Below are 16,599 nucleotides of genomic sequence, written 5' to 3' on the forward strand. Positions count from 1 at the left end.
GCGATAGCTCTTCCCAGTTAACAAGTGGAAGAGTGCTGTGTGTTGTTTTCGGTGGTCCTTAACGGTGTGTATTTTTCTTTTCAGCTTCTAAGTCAGGATTGTTACCTCCACCACCCGCACTTCCTCCGAGACCTTGTCCATCGCAGGTAGGAGACGACGTTGATTTCTGAGAACTGTCAGTAGGCAGTTGTCCTCCCACTGTGGTTCCTTTGCGAGGGTTGATCACCACAGAACTGGCTGGTCAGGTTCCCAAGATGATGTCTGGACTGGACCGGGAGAGCAGAGTGGGGTTGAATTTCTTCCTATCCAGCCAGCCCCCAGCCTCATGTGGAAAGGGGACAGTTTCCTCAATAAGCAACCAAGCAAATGTGTCAAACAGTTCAGTCTTGGCTGTAGAGGGTTGCGTGTGGTTTTCATTACAGAGAGAGGAGCAGAAGGGGTGCCTCTCCGATTGGTGCTGGGGAACGTGGCTTTTCTGTGTAGTATGTGCAGTCTGAGTGCCTATATTTTCCTCAGTGTTTTAGGAGTTGTGTTAATTCTGCATAAACTAAAAATAAATGGTCCTCAGCATGGAGTTAGTGCGCCCACAGTGCTTTTTTTAGGATGGTGTTTTCCTTTGGGACAAAAAGCTGAATCAGCAGCGTTGGGAGACTGTATCACCTGAATCTGTTTTACCTGTGAATGAATTCCGCCTTATTGACATGTGCTACTATGGCCTTTTACATGAACACTCTTTGTAGAGTTGAAAATGAGAAGCAAACAGCAAATCCGTGGAGTGTGGTAAAGAGTGCTACAGATCCTTCCTTTCATTAATTGCTCCTGAAGAAACTATCTTTAAAGACCCTCTCTGACTTTGGGCAGGAAATGTCGAGAAATTTCTCTGTAAAGCGACCCAGTTTCTACCTCATTTCTCTGGGTAGTTCAGAGCATACGTTTCCATATGGTGCATCTCAGGAGTCGCTGAGTCACTGAAACCACTTTAAACATTGGCTTGTCCTTCTTTTAGAGAATTAGGTGGTCTTTAGTGTCCGCTCAACCTCGAGATGCAAATACCATGAGACATGGGCTTCCTCCTTCAGTTTGAAGGGTAATTAAACCCCTCTTCCTCCTGACCCACATATAAATGAGAACCGTTTTTTCAATATTCCAGCGTTAGCTTTACGAGAGATTAATTAACCAGTCAACAAGTGTTTATTGAGTCCCTGCTATTTACTACTGCCAAGCTTTAGTTCCATCCTTGCCCTTCCTTGGCTGTGATTTCTACTCATTTAAATTATTAGCTGTGTTTACTGAGCATCTATAGGAGAGCACGCATTTGTGCTAAGTGCTTTCAATGCATTATTTAATCTTCACAAAAACCCTAAGAAGTAGGTATAAATATTAACCTTAAAAAAAAAACAAAAAAAAAAACAGATGAGGAAGTTGAAGCATACAGGGGTTAAGCAAGTTACCCAAGGTGACATAGCTAGTAAACAGTAGAGCCAAGGTCCATCTCCTGAAGGTTCCTCCCCCTTCCCATTGTTGGAGTCAAAGTATCCGTGTGTACAGGAAGACAGGGCTCCATTGCACTGGCAGTTGAGGCTTTCACCACGTCCCCCAGGAGGACCTAGATGAGCTGATGCTCCTGATTTACACCAACAGCAAGCCTGTCACAACATTAGTGGGCGTTCCGGAGGTGCTTATCTACCAGCTGCTGGTTTCAGACCAGGACTTGGGAGCCACCTGGATGAATGCTTGGAACACTTGTCTGAAAGGGCTTTTGTGACCAACCTCCTTATGTTTCTCCTGCTGCACAAGTGACAGTAGTTAGTTCCTGGTTGTGAACCGTGCTGCCGCTATCAGCAGTCCTCATCTGAGCTGCTCTAGGTGGGCTTCCTGCCTGCTCTGGGGCTTGGTGAGTGAGGAGCTGGTGGGGGCCTGGGAATTCTGAAGTCACTGTTAACAAAAGAGACTGCTTGTTTGTCTATCAGATTTCCCATCACAGTGTAAACAGTGAGCCTAGCACTCAGCCCAAGCCTCCAGCTCAGCTGCCTAACTATGGAGTTTTCAGACTTTAGAAACAGGTGTGTACGAAAAGCAGGCAGAAGAGCCCTCCACCACTTCACTCCCCTACACTCCCCTCCTCGCCCACTGTACGTGGGACACACACAGTCAACAGAGGAAGTCCTGGCTGATCCACACACGGTGGTGTTTAGTCTTTGTGCCGTGTCAAATTCCTACTGTTGGCTCCAGGAGAAAGTCACCTAACCATCTGTATGGAGCACCTATATGTTTCAGTCTTTCCCAAACTACTTGTGATGAAGCATTCTCCTGGGAGATATTAATAGGGCTGTGTGGTAAGACAGATTTGTTGCCTCTGTACCTGCTCTGGGAGATTTGCAGTGCACGCCAGCTCATTAAGGGCTTTGAAGTCCCACAGTAAAGCAACCTGGTCAATTTTTTTTTTTTTTTTTTTTTTTGCCATCACATCTTCATTTACTCAAGTATTAGGGTTGGGGTTCTTTGACACTTTGTCTTGAAATTTCTTCTTCTCTATACAAGTTTTCCTAGGTGGGCTGGGTAAACACCTATATCTAAATGACTCCCAAATTTATATCCCTAGGTCTGATATCTTCTCTGAATCCTAAACATGTATTAACCTGAAAGTCAATACTGGGAAACTAAACCCAGGAACCTCTACCCCTTAAAATTGCCTTCCTTTAGAGTTCCTTATCCCAGTAAATGACATTTCCCAATAGTCCCAAGGGACCAGACACCTAGGAATCAAAGTTTAACCTTCCTACCCCATAAACTTTATATCTAATCCATCACATTACATGGGCCTCTCACTGTTGTGGCCTCTCCCGTTGCGGAGCACAGGCTCCGGATGCGCAGGCTCAGCGGCCATGGCTCACGGGCCCAGCCACTCCGCGGCATGTGGGATCTTCCCGGACCAGGGCATGAACCCGTGTCCCCTGCGTTGGCAGGCGGACTCTCAACCACTGCGCCACCAGGGAAGCCATAACCTGGTCAATTTTGTTAAAGCTGGCAGCTTTCTAGCTTGTGACCATTCATCCTGTTATTTATAAAATACTGTTAATATCCTGAGGGCGTAGCACATGATTATACACCAGCCTTAAGGTATTGGTAAGAACATTTCCAAACATCTTTAATCTGTCACCTCATCTGTATATTATGTGATTAAAGTTAAATTTTTATATCTTATGCCAATAGGTTTCCCTAAAAGAGGTGAAAATGAAAAAGAAAGTTTACCACACATTAGCTTGGGATTTCAAATTGTTGTGTTTTCGGTTTGTTGTGTTTTCTTCGTTGCTTCCTCATGAGAGAGGAAGAAGGAACAGAAAAGCAACAAATTTTATTATAGAGAACTTAAATACTCTGAGTTATTCTTTTGCTATGTTAAAATTTTTTGACTGTTCTTTGGTATATATGGACAATCAAGGTGACTTTGGAAAAAAATATATATATACTTAACTACAGAGACTTCTTTTGTAGGGCTTAAACTGTAGTACTTAGGGGAGAAACCAGGAAGCCTTGTATAATTAAAATCATTGTATTTATTAGTAGCTTTGAGAAGAGATTAAGATAAAAAGTTTTTGAATTTAACATTTTCATATTATATAACTTGATAAACGGGCAAGACTAGATTATAATAAAGAAAACATTTTATTCCCACAAGAGGAACACTATTTAAAAAAACTATGTGGCCAATCAGTAATGCACTATCAGTTTTTAAGTATGTAAGAGAGTTTGTACAGTTGCAGATACGTGCACAAAGATATACATATATATATATATGTTTATATATATATACAGATAGATAGATAGATACATACATACATACATACACCAAAAGTCTGTCTCTAATTTTATCAAGTGAGAGATGAGATTTAGGTTTTCAGCATAAAATGCAGCCTCACTGGCCCTTAGTTAGACCAGGCACCACCATGATATGAACATCTGGATTAAGTTATACAAATGGGGCCCTGGAGTTAGGAAAAGGAATAAATTCAAAGAAACTGATCTTATTTTTCATGCTATATAGGTAAGATCAAGAAGGACCAAGTGAGTATATAAAGAATCAAACGTTTTGGTCCCATGTTTTCCTGTGGACAGGCCAGAGAGCAGGGTGTAGTATTTTGGCTCAGGCTGGAGGCCAGAGGTGACACTTTTTTTTTAAAAAGACTGATTCATAGTGTAAATGATTAAAAAGCAATTAGAGGTAACTGTTTCATATGGAGCAGTGTTAAAATGAGAGTTAGTTAAACTTATTAGCTCATTGTTTGTGTGCGTATGAACTGAGTAAAATGCCATTCACAGGGTTGGTGCTTGTCCTGTAGGTCTGTTTTCTGCTCGGAGCCTGTGTGGTACTTCAATAGCCAAATCCCTTTAATAGTGTTGATCTCAGGCCAGATTTCTTATAGCAATTGTGATAGAGCCACAGCTTCAGTGTAATTATCTTTAATAAAGAGATTTTTTTTTTTTGGTCCAAAGGATAATATTTTCAGTTTTGTGTTAGCACCACATTTGATGAATTGCGGCTCCCTGTAGACTCATGTGCTCCGAATTTTCCTACTTATACCACTAATTTCTCACTTTATAACGGCAAGTGCTCTTCGCGAGCAATGCAGTGAGCACTACAATAGCATTGTGGGATGAAAGCGCTATGAAGGAAGCATTTTAGCAATACTTCGAAGCTGAGAGAGACCAAGAGGGCTTCATGCAAGGGCCAAGGTTACCAGTGAAATGAGTTTTACAGAAACAAGAGAACTTTTCTTTTTAATGGCTGAGGGGTTCAGAACATTACTGTACAGAAAAAGCAAATGCAAAGAAACAGGTGTACAAGAGGTCCCTGTGTGTTGGAGGAACTGCCCGCAATTTGGAAAGCTAGGAGATTTTAGACAAGAGAGATTTCATGTTTGGAGGTGGCAGTGAAGAACAGCCAGCCTGCTCTCTTTAGTTCCGGTGGTGCCAGAGCTGTGGGAGAGGAAAGGCCCCCTGATGAGAGAGTTCTGTCTGGGGAGCAGCTGCTGAGGGGACAGCACAGGGTGTCGCTCAGCATAGCAGTGCTCACCCTTGCGGATACCAGCATCGTTTGGGGGAGCTTGCAACCTACTGAGGCCTGGGCGCTGGGAGTTTGTAGAAGCTCCCCAGGTGATTCTGAAGTGCAGTCAGGATTGAGAAGCACTGGATTAAGGTGAGAGGAAGGAATGTTCAAAGAAGAATTTGAGAATATAGGGGATCTGTTGGTGCTCCACCGCGAGTTCTTAAAGGGCACGGTGGGAGGCTTTCTCCATGGTGGGGAGGGTGGGAGACACGAAGTCCGGTTAGGGGATATATCCAGACCCTATGGGGACAGGGACCCTGATCACAGTGAATGGCCTGGGGGTCCCGGGCTTCTGGTGATAACTGATTTCAGCAGGGTCAGGGGGCATGATGGGAAGGTCTTGCTGGAATGACTAGTCGCTGTGTGCCTCCAGTCCTCTGTGTACTGTTGTGAAGGACTAGCCATGAACACAGATGGCCTTGAAAGGAATCCATAGTCCATTCAGCTAATGTGTCATCTGACTTTGCCATCTGGCTAGGATCAGGTCTCTAAGGCAATACTGAATCCAGTAGGAATATGCTGGGTGTGCCGCTTTACTTCAAAGCCAGATTTCTTAGATACAACTTGATATAAAATACTCTCTTCATTTAATTTGCAAGGGAAGACTGAGGCTCACTTAAACTCAATGGCAGTTTGTAGGCCCTGAAGTTCTGAAATATTTGATACTCCATGCTTTTTTTTTAAAAAAAAAAACATTGTCCTTGTAAATGAGTATCTTTTCATTTCAAGACTGTTTTTCTTAAGTTAATGTAGTTGATGATACAAAATAGTAAATTCTCCTGGGAGAAATTAAGAGTTTTAGAGCTCTCTCTCTTTTTTGGCATTACTAGTGATTATGTAAGTCTCTTACAGGGTTATGTAATATGTTTTTAAAATGTAAATTTGATTAAAGTATAGCATGCATACTGAATCCATTTTAAATGCATACTAAATCCATTTTTAGGAGAGTAAAATGAAGTATTATCTCACTGGCGATTTTCAAATATCTATAAGAAAATAGCAAGAAACATTCTTGAAATGTAAACAATATAGAAATGTTATTGCTTCTAAAGCTTTGTGGCTTTTTTCTTTATTAAATTAGAACCCTGTGGGCATATATCACATATCATGAGATCTTTTGCTATAATGTGTTCAGATGATGTCATGTAATGTACATTAGTTACTAAATCACCTTAATATATTGGTTATGTAGATGAAGCATATTTGTAAGCTTTCCAAGGTCTATACGGCATCCTGATTTTCACTCATCAAAATATAAATTTAGTATATGTCAAGAGGTAGTCTTCTATGTATTTATGTATTAGAAACTCAGTAATTATTTTGAAGAGAATTTACAAACATATATCACCTAAGATGCCATCTTCATTTTCTTCCAAAGTGTTACTCTCTTCTGTCCTACAGTGCATGCTGAAGATTAGCTGAAAATCACAGTATGTTAGTGTTTCAGTGGTTAAGGAAAGAAGATCTAGGTCCAGGATTTATCTTCATCTGCGATGATGAAAGTACGTAATGAAAGCTGTACAGCATTATACAAATGTGTCTGTCTGTGGTCTTATTCTTAGCCTTACTATTATGAAGCTCTATGGCTTTATGGGAAGTAAGCAAATTCATCTGACGGACCTACTATCTCTTCTAGAAAATGAGAAGATTAGACTAGATAAATCCTTTTAGTGCTTAAAGTTTCTGATTATGTGTTGTATTCCTCTGTCCAAGAAAAATTTTGTTGCAAGTATAGATGAAACATCACAAAACACAATTGAGGACAAGATGGCTTAGACTAATTTCTCCCTGCTCTCCCACTGCTAAGTACAACTAAAAACCCTAGGCATAATATGGCAGAAAGAGGATTTCAAAAGATGTAAAGAGGAAAGCAGGCTGACTAGGGCCTCAGGAGTTGAGGAATAGCATAGTAGTGAGTCCCCTGAGTTTTAACAAATCTTTCATATATCCTGGACTGGGCACTGGAGGAGCCTGCAACCGAGAACCACTGACAGATGCAAACAAAAAAATATACTCCCCAGCCAAAGCACTGGGAAGGAGGTAGCTAAGCTGGATGTAAACCTTTTTAACAATATTTGCTATACCCCAGCCAAACACCATGGATGCTCCCCCCTCTGATGTCAGCAGAGACCTACTGGAGAGGCTGGTATTTTGCTCCTCATGTGGTAGCAGTAGACAGCCCAGAGTGGTGCTTTCCTAGTCAGCAAACATGGCTTCAGCAGAGACCAAAAGGGGAATCTAGTCTCTCAACTGTGACTGATGGCAGCAGATCGCCTGGGGAGGCACTTTACACCCCCACAGACAGTGTCACTGGAGACTGAAACATTCCCAGATAAGCAAAACCTCAAGGAATTTGTCATTAGTAGACATGCCCTGTAAGAAATGCTAAAGGATGTCCTCCAGGCTGAAATGAAAGGATATTAGACAGTGCCTTGAGGCTCTAAAAAGAAATGAAGAAAGGTAAAGGTAGCTACACAGGTAAGTATAAAAGCCAGTAGTGTTGCATTGTTAGTTTGTAACTCCTTTGTTTTTCTATATGATTTAAAAGGGAAATGCTTAAAACAATAATTTAAAATCTGTGTCAATGGGCACACATGCATAGAGATGTAATTTGTGACAATAGTAATATAAGGAGGCAGCAGGGCTGTGTAGGAGCAGAGGTTTCTATACTATTGATATGAAGTTGGTATTAATTCAAACTTGTTATAAAGTTAAGATATTAACTAATTCCTAGGGTAACTACTACGGAAAAAACTAAAAAAAATATGGAAAAAATGAGAAGGTAATAAAAATGTTACATTAAAAAAAAAATCAGTTAATCACAAAAGAGGATAGTGATGGAGGAATTGAGAAGAAAACAGGTATAAGACCTGGAAAACAAACAGCAAATGGCAAAAGTAAATCTTTCCTTATTAGTAATTACTTTAAATTATATGGATTAAAGTCTCCAATTAAAAGGCAGAGACAGGACTTCCCTGTCAGTCCAGTGGTTAAGACTTCACCTTCCACTGCAGGGGGTGTGGGTTCGATCCCTGGTCAGGGAGCTAAGATCCCACATGCCTCATGGCCCAAAACCAAAACATAAAAAACAGAAGCAATATTGTAACAAATTCAATAAAAATACATTAAAAGAAAATATATATATTAAAAAAAAGTCAGGGACAGACAGAATGCATTAAAAACTATCCAAATATGTGCTGTCTACAATAGACTTCACTTTAGATCCAGTGATACAAATAGATTGAAAGTGGAAGGATGGAAAAAGATATTACATGCAAATAGTAACCAAAAGAGAGCTGGGGTGGCTGTACTAATATCAGACCAAAATAAACTTAAAGATAAAAATTGTTACAGGAGACTTAGAATGACATTATGTGTTGATAAATGGGTCAATCCATTAATGTGATAAAAAATTATAAACATATACACACCTAACAACAGAGCCCCAAAATATGTGAAGCAAAACCAACAGGACTGAAGGGAATAATGTCCAGTTCTACAATAATAGAGACTTTAATATATCACTTTCATTAATGGATTGACTAGACAGAAGATCAAAAAGGAAATAGGTACCTAATAGACATCTATAGAACACTCTACTCAACAACAGCAGCCTACACATTTTTTCTCAAGTGCACATGGAACATTCTCCGGGATAGAAAATATGTTAGGCCACAAAACAAATCTCAGTACATTTAAAAAGACTGAAATCATACAAAGTATCTTCTCTGACCACAGTGGAAAGAAACTAGAAATCAGTAACAGAAGTAAAACTGGAAGATTCAGTAATATGTGGAAATTAGATGACATACTCTTAAAAAACCAAGTGACCTTAAGGGATACACAAAACAACTAGATGTACAAATGCAGAGTTGTTATAATGCATTTGAAATTAAGAGATGGACAACTTAAAACAATCATGTATTATATGATATTTATAGCATATTTTATTTATTGCTATATAAAAATTTCATGGTAACCACAAACCAAAAATCTATAATAGATGTACACACATAAAATAAAAAGGAATCCAAATATAACACTAAATATAGTCATCAAATCACAAGAGAACAAAAGAAGAAAGAAACAAAAAAGACCTCAAAAAACACCAAACAATTAACAAAATAACAATAAGAATATACATGTGAATAATTACCTTAAACGTGAATGGACTAAATGCTCCAATCAAAAGACATAGTGTACCTGATTGGATATAGAAACAAGACCCATGTACATGCTGTCTACAAGATATGCACTGTAGAGCCAAAGACACACACAGACTGAAAGTGAGGGGATGGAAAAAGATATTTCATGCAAATGAAAATGACAAGAAAGCAGGGGTAGCAACACTCATATCAGACAAAGTAGACTTTAAAACAGAGGCTGTAAAAAAAGACAGAGAAGGGCATTTTATATGACAAAGGGATCAATACAAGAGGAGGATATTATACTTGTTAATATATATGTACCCAATACAGGAGCACCTAAGTATATAAAGGAAATATTAACAGACATAAAGAGAGAAACTGACAATAATACAATAATAGTATGAGACCTTAACACCCCCTGTATATCAATGGACAGATCAGATGGAAAATCATTAAGGCAACTGTGGTCTTAAATGACATAATAGAGCAGTTGGACTTAATAGTAAGGACATTGCATCTGAAAAGACCAGAATACACATTCTTTTCAAGTGCACATGGAATGTTCTCCAGGATAGATCACAGGCTAAGACACAAAGGAAGTTTCAACAAATTTAAGAGGATAGAAATTATATCAAGCATTTTTTCCAGCCACAGTGGTATGAAACTAGAAATCAATTACAGAAAAAAAACAGGAAAAGCACAAACACATGGAGAGTAAACAACACAGTCCTAAAAAACCAATGGGACAATGAGGAAATCAAAGAGGAAATGAGAAAATACCATGAGACAAATGAAAATAGAAGCACAGCTTTCTACAATCTGTGGGATGCAGCAAAAGTAGTTCTAGAAGGGACGTTATAGGGATACATGCCTTCCTCAAGAAACAAGAAAAATCTCAAACAACTTAACCTAAGCGTTCTAAAGGAATTAGAAAAAGAAGAACAAACAAAGCCCAAAATGAGCAGAAGGAAGGAAATAATAATGATCAGAGAGGAAATAAATAGACCAAAAAAAAAGAAAAGATGAAACCAAGACCTGTTTTTTTGAAATGATAAACAAAATTGATAAGCCTTTAGCCAGGCTCATCAGGAAGGAAAGAGAGAGGACCCAAATGAACAACATAAAAGATGGAAGAGGAGAAATAACAACCAATACTACAGAAATACAAAAAATCATAAGAGAATACTATAGACAGTTATATGCCAACAAATTGTGTTCGTTTGTGGAAACGAACAAATTTCTAGAAACATAAAACTTGCCAAAAATGAATCAGGAAGAGACAGACAATTTGAACAGACCTATTGCTAGTAGTGAAATTGAATTTGTAATTAAAAAAAAGCTCCCAGCAAGCAAAAGCCCAGGACCAGATGTCTTCAAAGGAGAATTCTCCCAAACATTAGAAGAGCTACTGCCTATCCTCAGACTATTCCAAAAAATATAAGAGGACAGAACAACACTCTCAAATTCATTCTATGAGGCCACCATTACCCTGATACCATTACCCTGATACCAAAACCAGACAAAGACACTACAAAAAAAGAAAATTACAGACCAACATCTTTGATAAATATAGATGCAAAAATTCTCAACAAAATATTAGCAGACTCAATCCAACAATACATAAAAAGGATCATACACCATGATCAACTGGTATTTTTTCCAGGGATGCAAGGATGGTTCAGTATTCACAAATCAGTGTAATACACACAATCTTAACAAAAGGAAGGATCACTATCATGTAATCATCTCGACAGATGCATAAAAAAACCTTTGACAGAATTCAATATCCATTCATGATAAAAAGAAACTGTCATCATAGTTGGTATAGAGGGAATATATCTCAACATAATAAAGGCTCTTTATGACAGACCCACAGCTAACATCATACTCAGTGGTGAAAAGCTGAAAGAATTTCCTCTAAGATAAGGAACAAGACAAGGATGCCCACTCTCCACCACTTCTATTTAACAATGTATTGGAAATTCTGACAGCAACAATCAGAGAAGAAAAAGAAATATCAATAAAAAGCATCCAAATTAGAAGGGAAGAAGTAAAACTCACTATTTGAAGATGACATGATACTATACATAGAAAACCCTAAAGTCTCCACCTCAAAACTATTAGAACTAATTAATGAATTCAGTAAAGTTGCAGGATACAAGATTAATATACGGAAATCTGTTGATTTTCTATACACTAATAATGAACTATTGGAAAGCAAGAGCAAAGAAAAAAAAAAACACCAAAAAACAACCAAAAAGCAGTTGCCCCCAAAAGAACAAAATACCTAGGAATCAATTTAACCTAGAAAGTGAAAGACCTATACTCTGAAAACTATAAAACATTGATGAAGGAAATTGAAGATGATACAAGGAAATGGAAAGATATCCTATATTCTTGTATTGTTAGAATTAATATTGTTAAAATGTCTATACTACCCAAAGCAATCTACAGATTTTTTCTTTAATTTTTATTTTATTTATTTATTTTTGGCTGCATTGGGTCTTCATTGCTGCGCGCAGGCTTTCTGTAGTTGGGGCAAGTGGGGGCTACTCTTTGTTGAGGTGCGTGGGCTTCTCATTACAGTGGCTTCTCTTGTTGCAGAGTACGGGCTCTAGGCGCACAGGCTTCAATAGTTGTGGCACGTGGGCACAGTAGTTGTGGCTCGTGGGCTCTAGAGCGCAGGCTCAGTAGTTGTGGCACACGGGCTTAGTTGCTCCGCAGCATGTGGGATCTTCCTGGACCGGGGCTTGAACCCATGTCCCCTGAATTGGCAGGAGGATTCTTATCCACTGCGCTGGGAAGCCCCAATCTACAGATTTAATGCAATTCCTATTAGAATACCCATGACATTTTCCACAGTAGAACAAAGAATCCTAAAATTCACATGGAACCACAAAAGACCTCAAATTGCTGAAGCAATTTTGAGAAAAAGGGAACGAAGCTGGAGGTATCACTCTCCCTAACTCTAGACTATACTGCAAAGCTACAGTAAGCAGGACAGCGTGGTACTGGTACACAAACAGACACACAGATCAGTGGAACAGAATAGAGAACCCAGAAATAAACCCATGCACTTGTGGCCAATTAATTTACATCAAAGGAGGCAAGAATATACAGTGGAGAAAAGACAGTCTCTTCAATAAGTGGTATTGGGAGAACTGGACAGTTACATGTAAAAGAATGAAATTAGAACGTTTTCTTACACTGTGTACAAAAATAAACTTAAAATGGATTAAAGACCTAACTGCAAGACCTGAAAGCATAAAACTAGAACACTTTGACAAAAGTAGAAGCAATACATTTTTGGATCTGTCTACTAAGACAAAAGAAATAAAAGCAAAAATAAACAAACGGGACCTAATTAAAGTTAAATGCTTTTGCACAGCAAAGGAAATCATCCGCAAAACAAAAAGACAACCTAATGAATGGGAGAAAATACTTTACAAATGATATGACCAACAAGGGACTAATATCCAAGATAAATAAACAGCTCATACAACTCAATATTTTTTAAAAAGCAGCCTGGCTAAAAAAATGGATAGAAGATTTGAATAGATGTTTTTCCAAAGAAGACCTGCAGGTGGCCAACAGGCACATGAAGAGATGGTCAGTGTTGCTAATTATTAGAGAAATGCAAATCAAAACCATGATGAGACATCACTTCATACCTGTCAGAATGGCTGTCATCAAAATGACCACAAATAACAAATGTTGGCTAGGATGTGGAGAAAAGGGGACTCTTGTACATTGTCAGTGGGCATGTAAATTGGTGCAGGTACTGTGAAAAACAGTATGGAGGTTCCTCAAGAAACTAAAAATAGAACTACCTTATGATCCAGCAATTCCACTCCTGGGTATACATCCAAAAAAAAAATGAGAACACTGATTTGGAAAGATACATGCACCCAGTGTTCATAGCAGCATTATTTATAATTTCCAAGGTGTGAAAGCAACCTAAGTATCCATCAACAATGAATGGATAAAGAAGTGGTGTATATATATAAAATGGAATATTACTCATCCATAAAAAGGAATGAAATTCTGCCATTTATAGCAATATGGATGGACTTAGAGAATATTATGCTTAGTGAAATAAGTCAGGCAGGCAAAGACAAATACTGTGTGTTATCACTTACGTGTGGAATCTGAAAGGTAAACAAATGTATATAGTAAAATAGAAATAGACTCACAGTTAAAGAAAACAAAATAGTGGATACCAGTGGGGAGAGGCAAGATAGGCATATGGGATTAATAGGTACAAACTACTATGTATAAAATAGCTTAACAACAAGGGTTAGGGTTAGGGTACAGCACAGGGAATTATAGCCATTATTTTATAATAACTTTAAATGGAGTATAGTCTGTAAAAATGCTGAATCACTGTGTTGTACACCTTAAACTAATATAATATTGTAAATCAACTCTACTTCAATTAAAAAAAAGAGGAGGAGCTAGCTAAACCCAAAGCTAGCAGAAGGAAGGAAATAATAGAGTGGAGATAAATAGAGAATCGGAAAACAACAGGGAAATCATTGAAACCAAAAGTTGGGTTTCTTAGATGATCAACAAAATTGACAAACCTGTAGCTTGACTGACACAACTCTTCTTGTGTTGTCCTCTAGTTAAAATAAAAGGCTGTATTTTAAATTAAAATTAGGCTCTGATAAACTTATCTCTCACTGTAGATAACATTGTTTTGAATTTATCAAGGCTGAAGATTCAAGTAGATTATTCTGCTTTGTGTAAGACCTTTTTTCATATATTGATTTTGGCAGTACATTTTACTCTATGGTACCTAGCTGTAGAATTGTTTCATAGTTTACTCAAAAAGCTAATCATATTTCCAGGTTGGTGTAGCATGAAGAAACAGTTGTGGTTTAGACCAATCTTTGTTGATAGAATTTTGAGAGCTCTCCAAGTCCTCTTATAAGGATTTATTAAAGGAATTTGAAAAGTACTATTTTCATGCAGCTGGCATTGAATGAGAAATTCAAAAGGCATAGGAAATGGCCATAGTGAGAAGTTCAAGGAGAAGAGAGAGTGATGAAATACTGGCATTGGAATAGAGGAGGAAAGATTAAGTATAAATCCCCTCCTTTTAAAAGGAGCACTCAAAGTTTGCCAGCTATCAACAAATGCCATTAGAATTTTCCCCAAGAGCTTGTTCAAAAGAAAGGAAAAGTTCTATGATGACATTTATTTTAGTATTATTGATAAAAATTAAAACAATACAGACAACACAAATGCCCAAGAAGAAGGCTCTGGTTAAGAGTATTGTATGTATACCCACCCAATAGAGTATTAGACATCCATTAGAATGTTTACAGGGAAAATAGTAGAAAAGATCCAAATACAGAAATGTTTACTGATTGTACCACATAAAAGTATTCAGTAGACCTTTGATAGTAAGATATTGTACTCTCTGAGAGTGATCTTGAAGGTCCATAGAACACACTGATCGGCCCCTTTGCTGTGGTCAGAGTTTAAATTCCTTTTCCTTTGTTGCTGGCCAGTGTTCGCTCCTCATTGGGCCTTTGAACTTTGAAGTTAACTCCTCAGTGAATTTCCACTAACTCTTTTTAGGGGTCTAAAGGGGTCACTTAAGTAGTTCATCTATAATTTAGCTATCTCATCTTATGATAAATTGTTTATATAAGTACATTCTCTATTTTGGGGAGACCCTTTGTGAGAGGTAGGTTTGTGAATTTGGGTATCCTTGAAGGTCTCTATACATTTCAGTCATAAATGTCACGTATCTACTGTAGAGCATTTGGAAGTGGACTGCAGTAACTGGTAGAAGTTTAAATAGCTCTTCTGGTGGGGAAATTAGGCAGTTTTTCTTTTAAAGATTTCCTCTTTCAATTAAAGATTGGGAGAAAGAGAAAAAATGCTCTCTGTTATGACAACTAGAATAAAAAAAAGTCAAAGCTCTATCAGAATTAAATGGCCTTTGGAAGCTACTTTTAAGAGACCATGCTCTCAGAACTTGTGATGAGGCATGTAATATTGCATAATCGTATAGTTAGGATAACTCCAGCAATTGTGAGGTTCACATAAACCTTTTACTGAAATACATAACCTAGTAGTTTTTTTCATCCATGTTCTCTGGATGGTAAACTTATTGCCCTTTCTCTTAAGTGGTAATTTTGCTGCAGGTATGAATAGTATTCTAGGTTGAAGATTATTTTCCCTCAGCATTTTGAATGTATTACCTCCTTCTCTTCTGGCATTTATTTTTGTTGCTGCTGAGTATTCTGTGAATCTATTTTGGGTTCCTTTGGAGTTACTATCTTTTCTCTGTGGTGGCTTTTAAAACTTTATTTTCGATGTTCTGTTGCAATTTCACTGTGATGTGTCTAGGCATAGATTTAAATTTATTTATTCTAGATGATGATTGGTATGCACTTTCCATCTGGAAAATCATGTCTTTAATTTTAGAACACTCTTAGTCATATCTCTGCAGGTTTTGATTCTCTACTTATTTCTTCTATTTTCTTCTCAAACTCATTAGCTATGCTTCTATATCTGGCAACACATCTTTTATTTCTAGTAATGGCACTTTCATCTTTTTATGTCATGATCTGTCTGGGTTGGCTGTGGATGAAATCTTTGACTTCCAAATTTATAACTGTTTATGATTCCAGGTTTTATAGTCCATTCTTTTTTATGTTAATCTGTTCTTGTTTCACTTTTCCCAATTTCTGTTTCATAGTTCTCTGTTCTTTTTCAGGATGCATTCCCTACTTTTAACTTTGTGGGTTCTAAACAAAATTATTTTAAAGTTATTTTCAACTTGTTCTGTCTTCATTTTAGTCAGGAGTAAATTCATCTTATTTTTGGGAGGCTGTTCTTATTGCTGGCTTTTTTCCTTCCGTGCTGTTTAGAAATTTGCTTAGCAGTCTTATTTGGTATCAGAGTTTCAATTTCATTCTCAGTTCTCCGAGCTCCTCTCTTCCTAGCAGTTCAGTGGTGTCCCTGCCAACCATACCCCACCACCCTGCGCCCATGGGCCTCTAGTCTGGGGCCAATTCTTCTCCTTGAGGTTCAGCACTTCCGTCTGGTACAGATGTAAGTGATCATGCAGATGTCACCAGAAGGTGGCTGAGCCCAAGACCAGGCTAAAGTGTTGTATCTGTTTCTGCTTCCTTTCATTAGGAGGCAGCCCCGAGCACCTTCACAGGCTTCCTCGTGGCTTTGCAGGTTTATAGGTAGTGAAGTGTCACCTTAGCCTCTGGCTTTAGGGAATGAACTTGGTGCGGGAATCCTGCCTCATGTGGGGCATTTAAATCCCTGTTATTCTACTGGGTATGAGCTCTCAGCTGCCTCCACCTACTGCTGAAC

The 16,599-nt window shown here is 38.2% G+C and overlaps 1 protein-coding gene across 2 annotated transcripts in view; it reads left to right on the forward strand.

Moving 5' to 3' along the window:
• The window catches only part of REPS2 (RALBP1 associated Eps domain containing 2), a 231,222-nt gene that overhangs the window by 167,151 nt on the left and 47,472 nt on the right, over nucleotides 1-16,599 (forward strand). For both annotated transcript variants that reach the window (XM_007454850.1, XM_007454849.1), the window contains exon 14: nucleotides 85-146. In XM_007454850.1, coding sequence (XP_007454912.1) covers nucleotides 85-146 — 62 coding nt within the window. The remainder of the gene's footprint in view (nucleotides 1-84; nucleotides 147-16,599) is intronic.

The sequence above is a fragment of the Lipotes vexillifer genome, unplaced genomic scaffold (assembly GCF_000442215.2).
Source record: "Lipotes vexillifer unplaced genomic scaffold, Lipotes_vexillifer_v1.1 scaffold586, whole genome shotgun sequence".
Classification (NCBI taxonomy): Eukaryota; Metazoa; Chordata; class Mammalia; order Artiodactyla; family Lipotidae; genus Lipotes; species Lipotes vexillifer.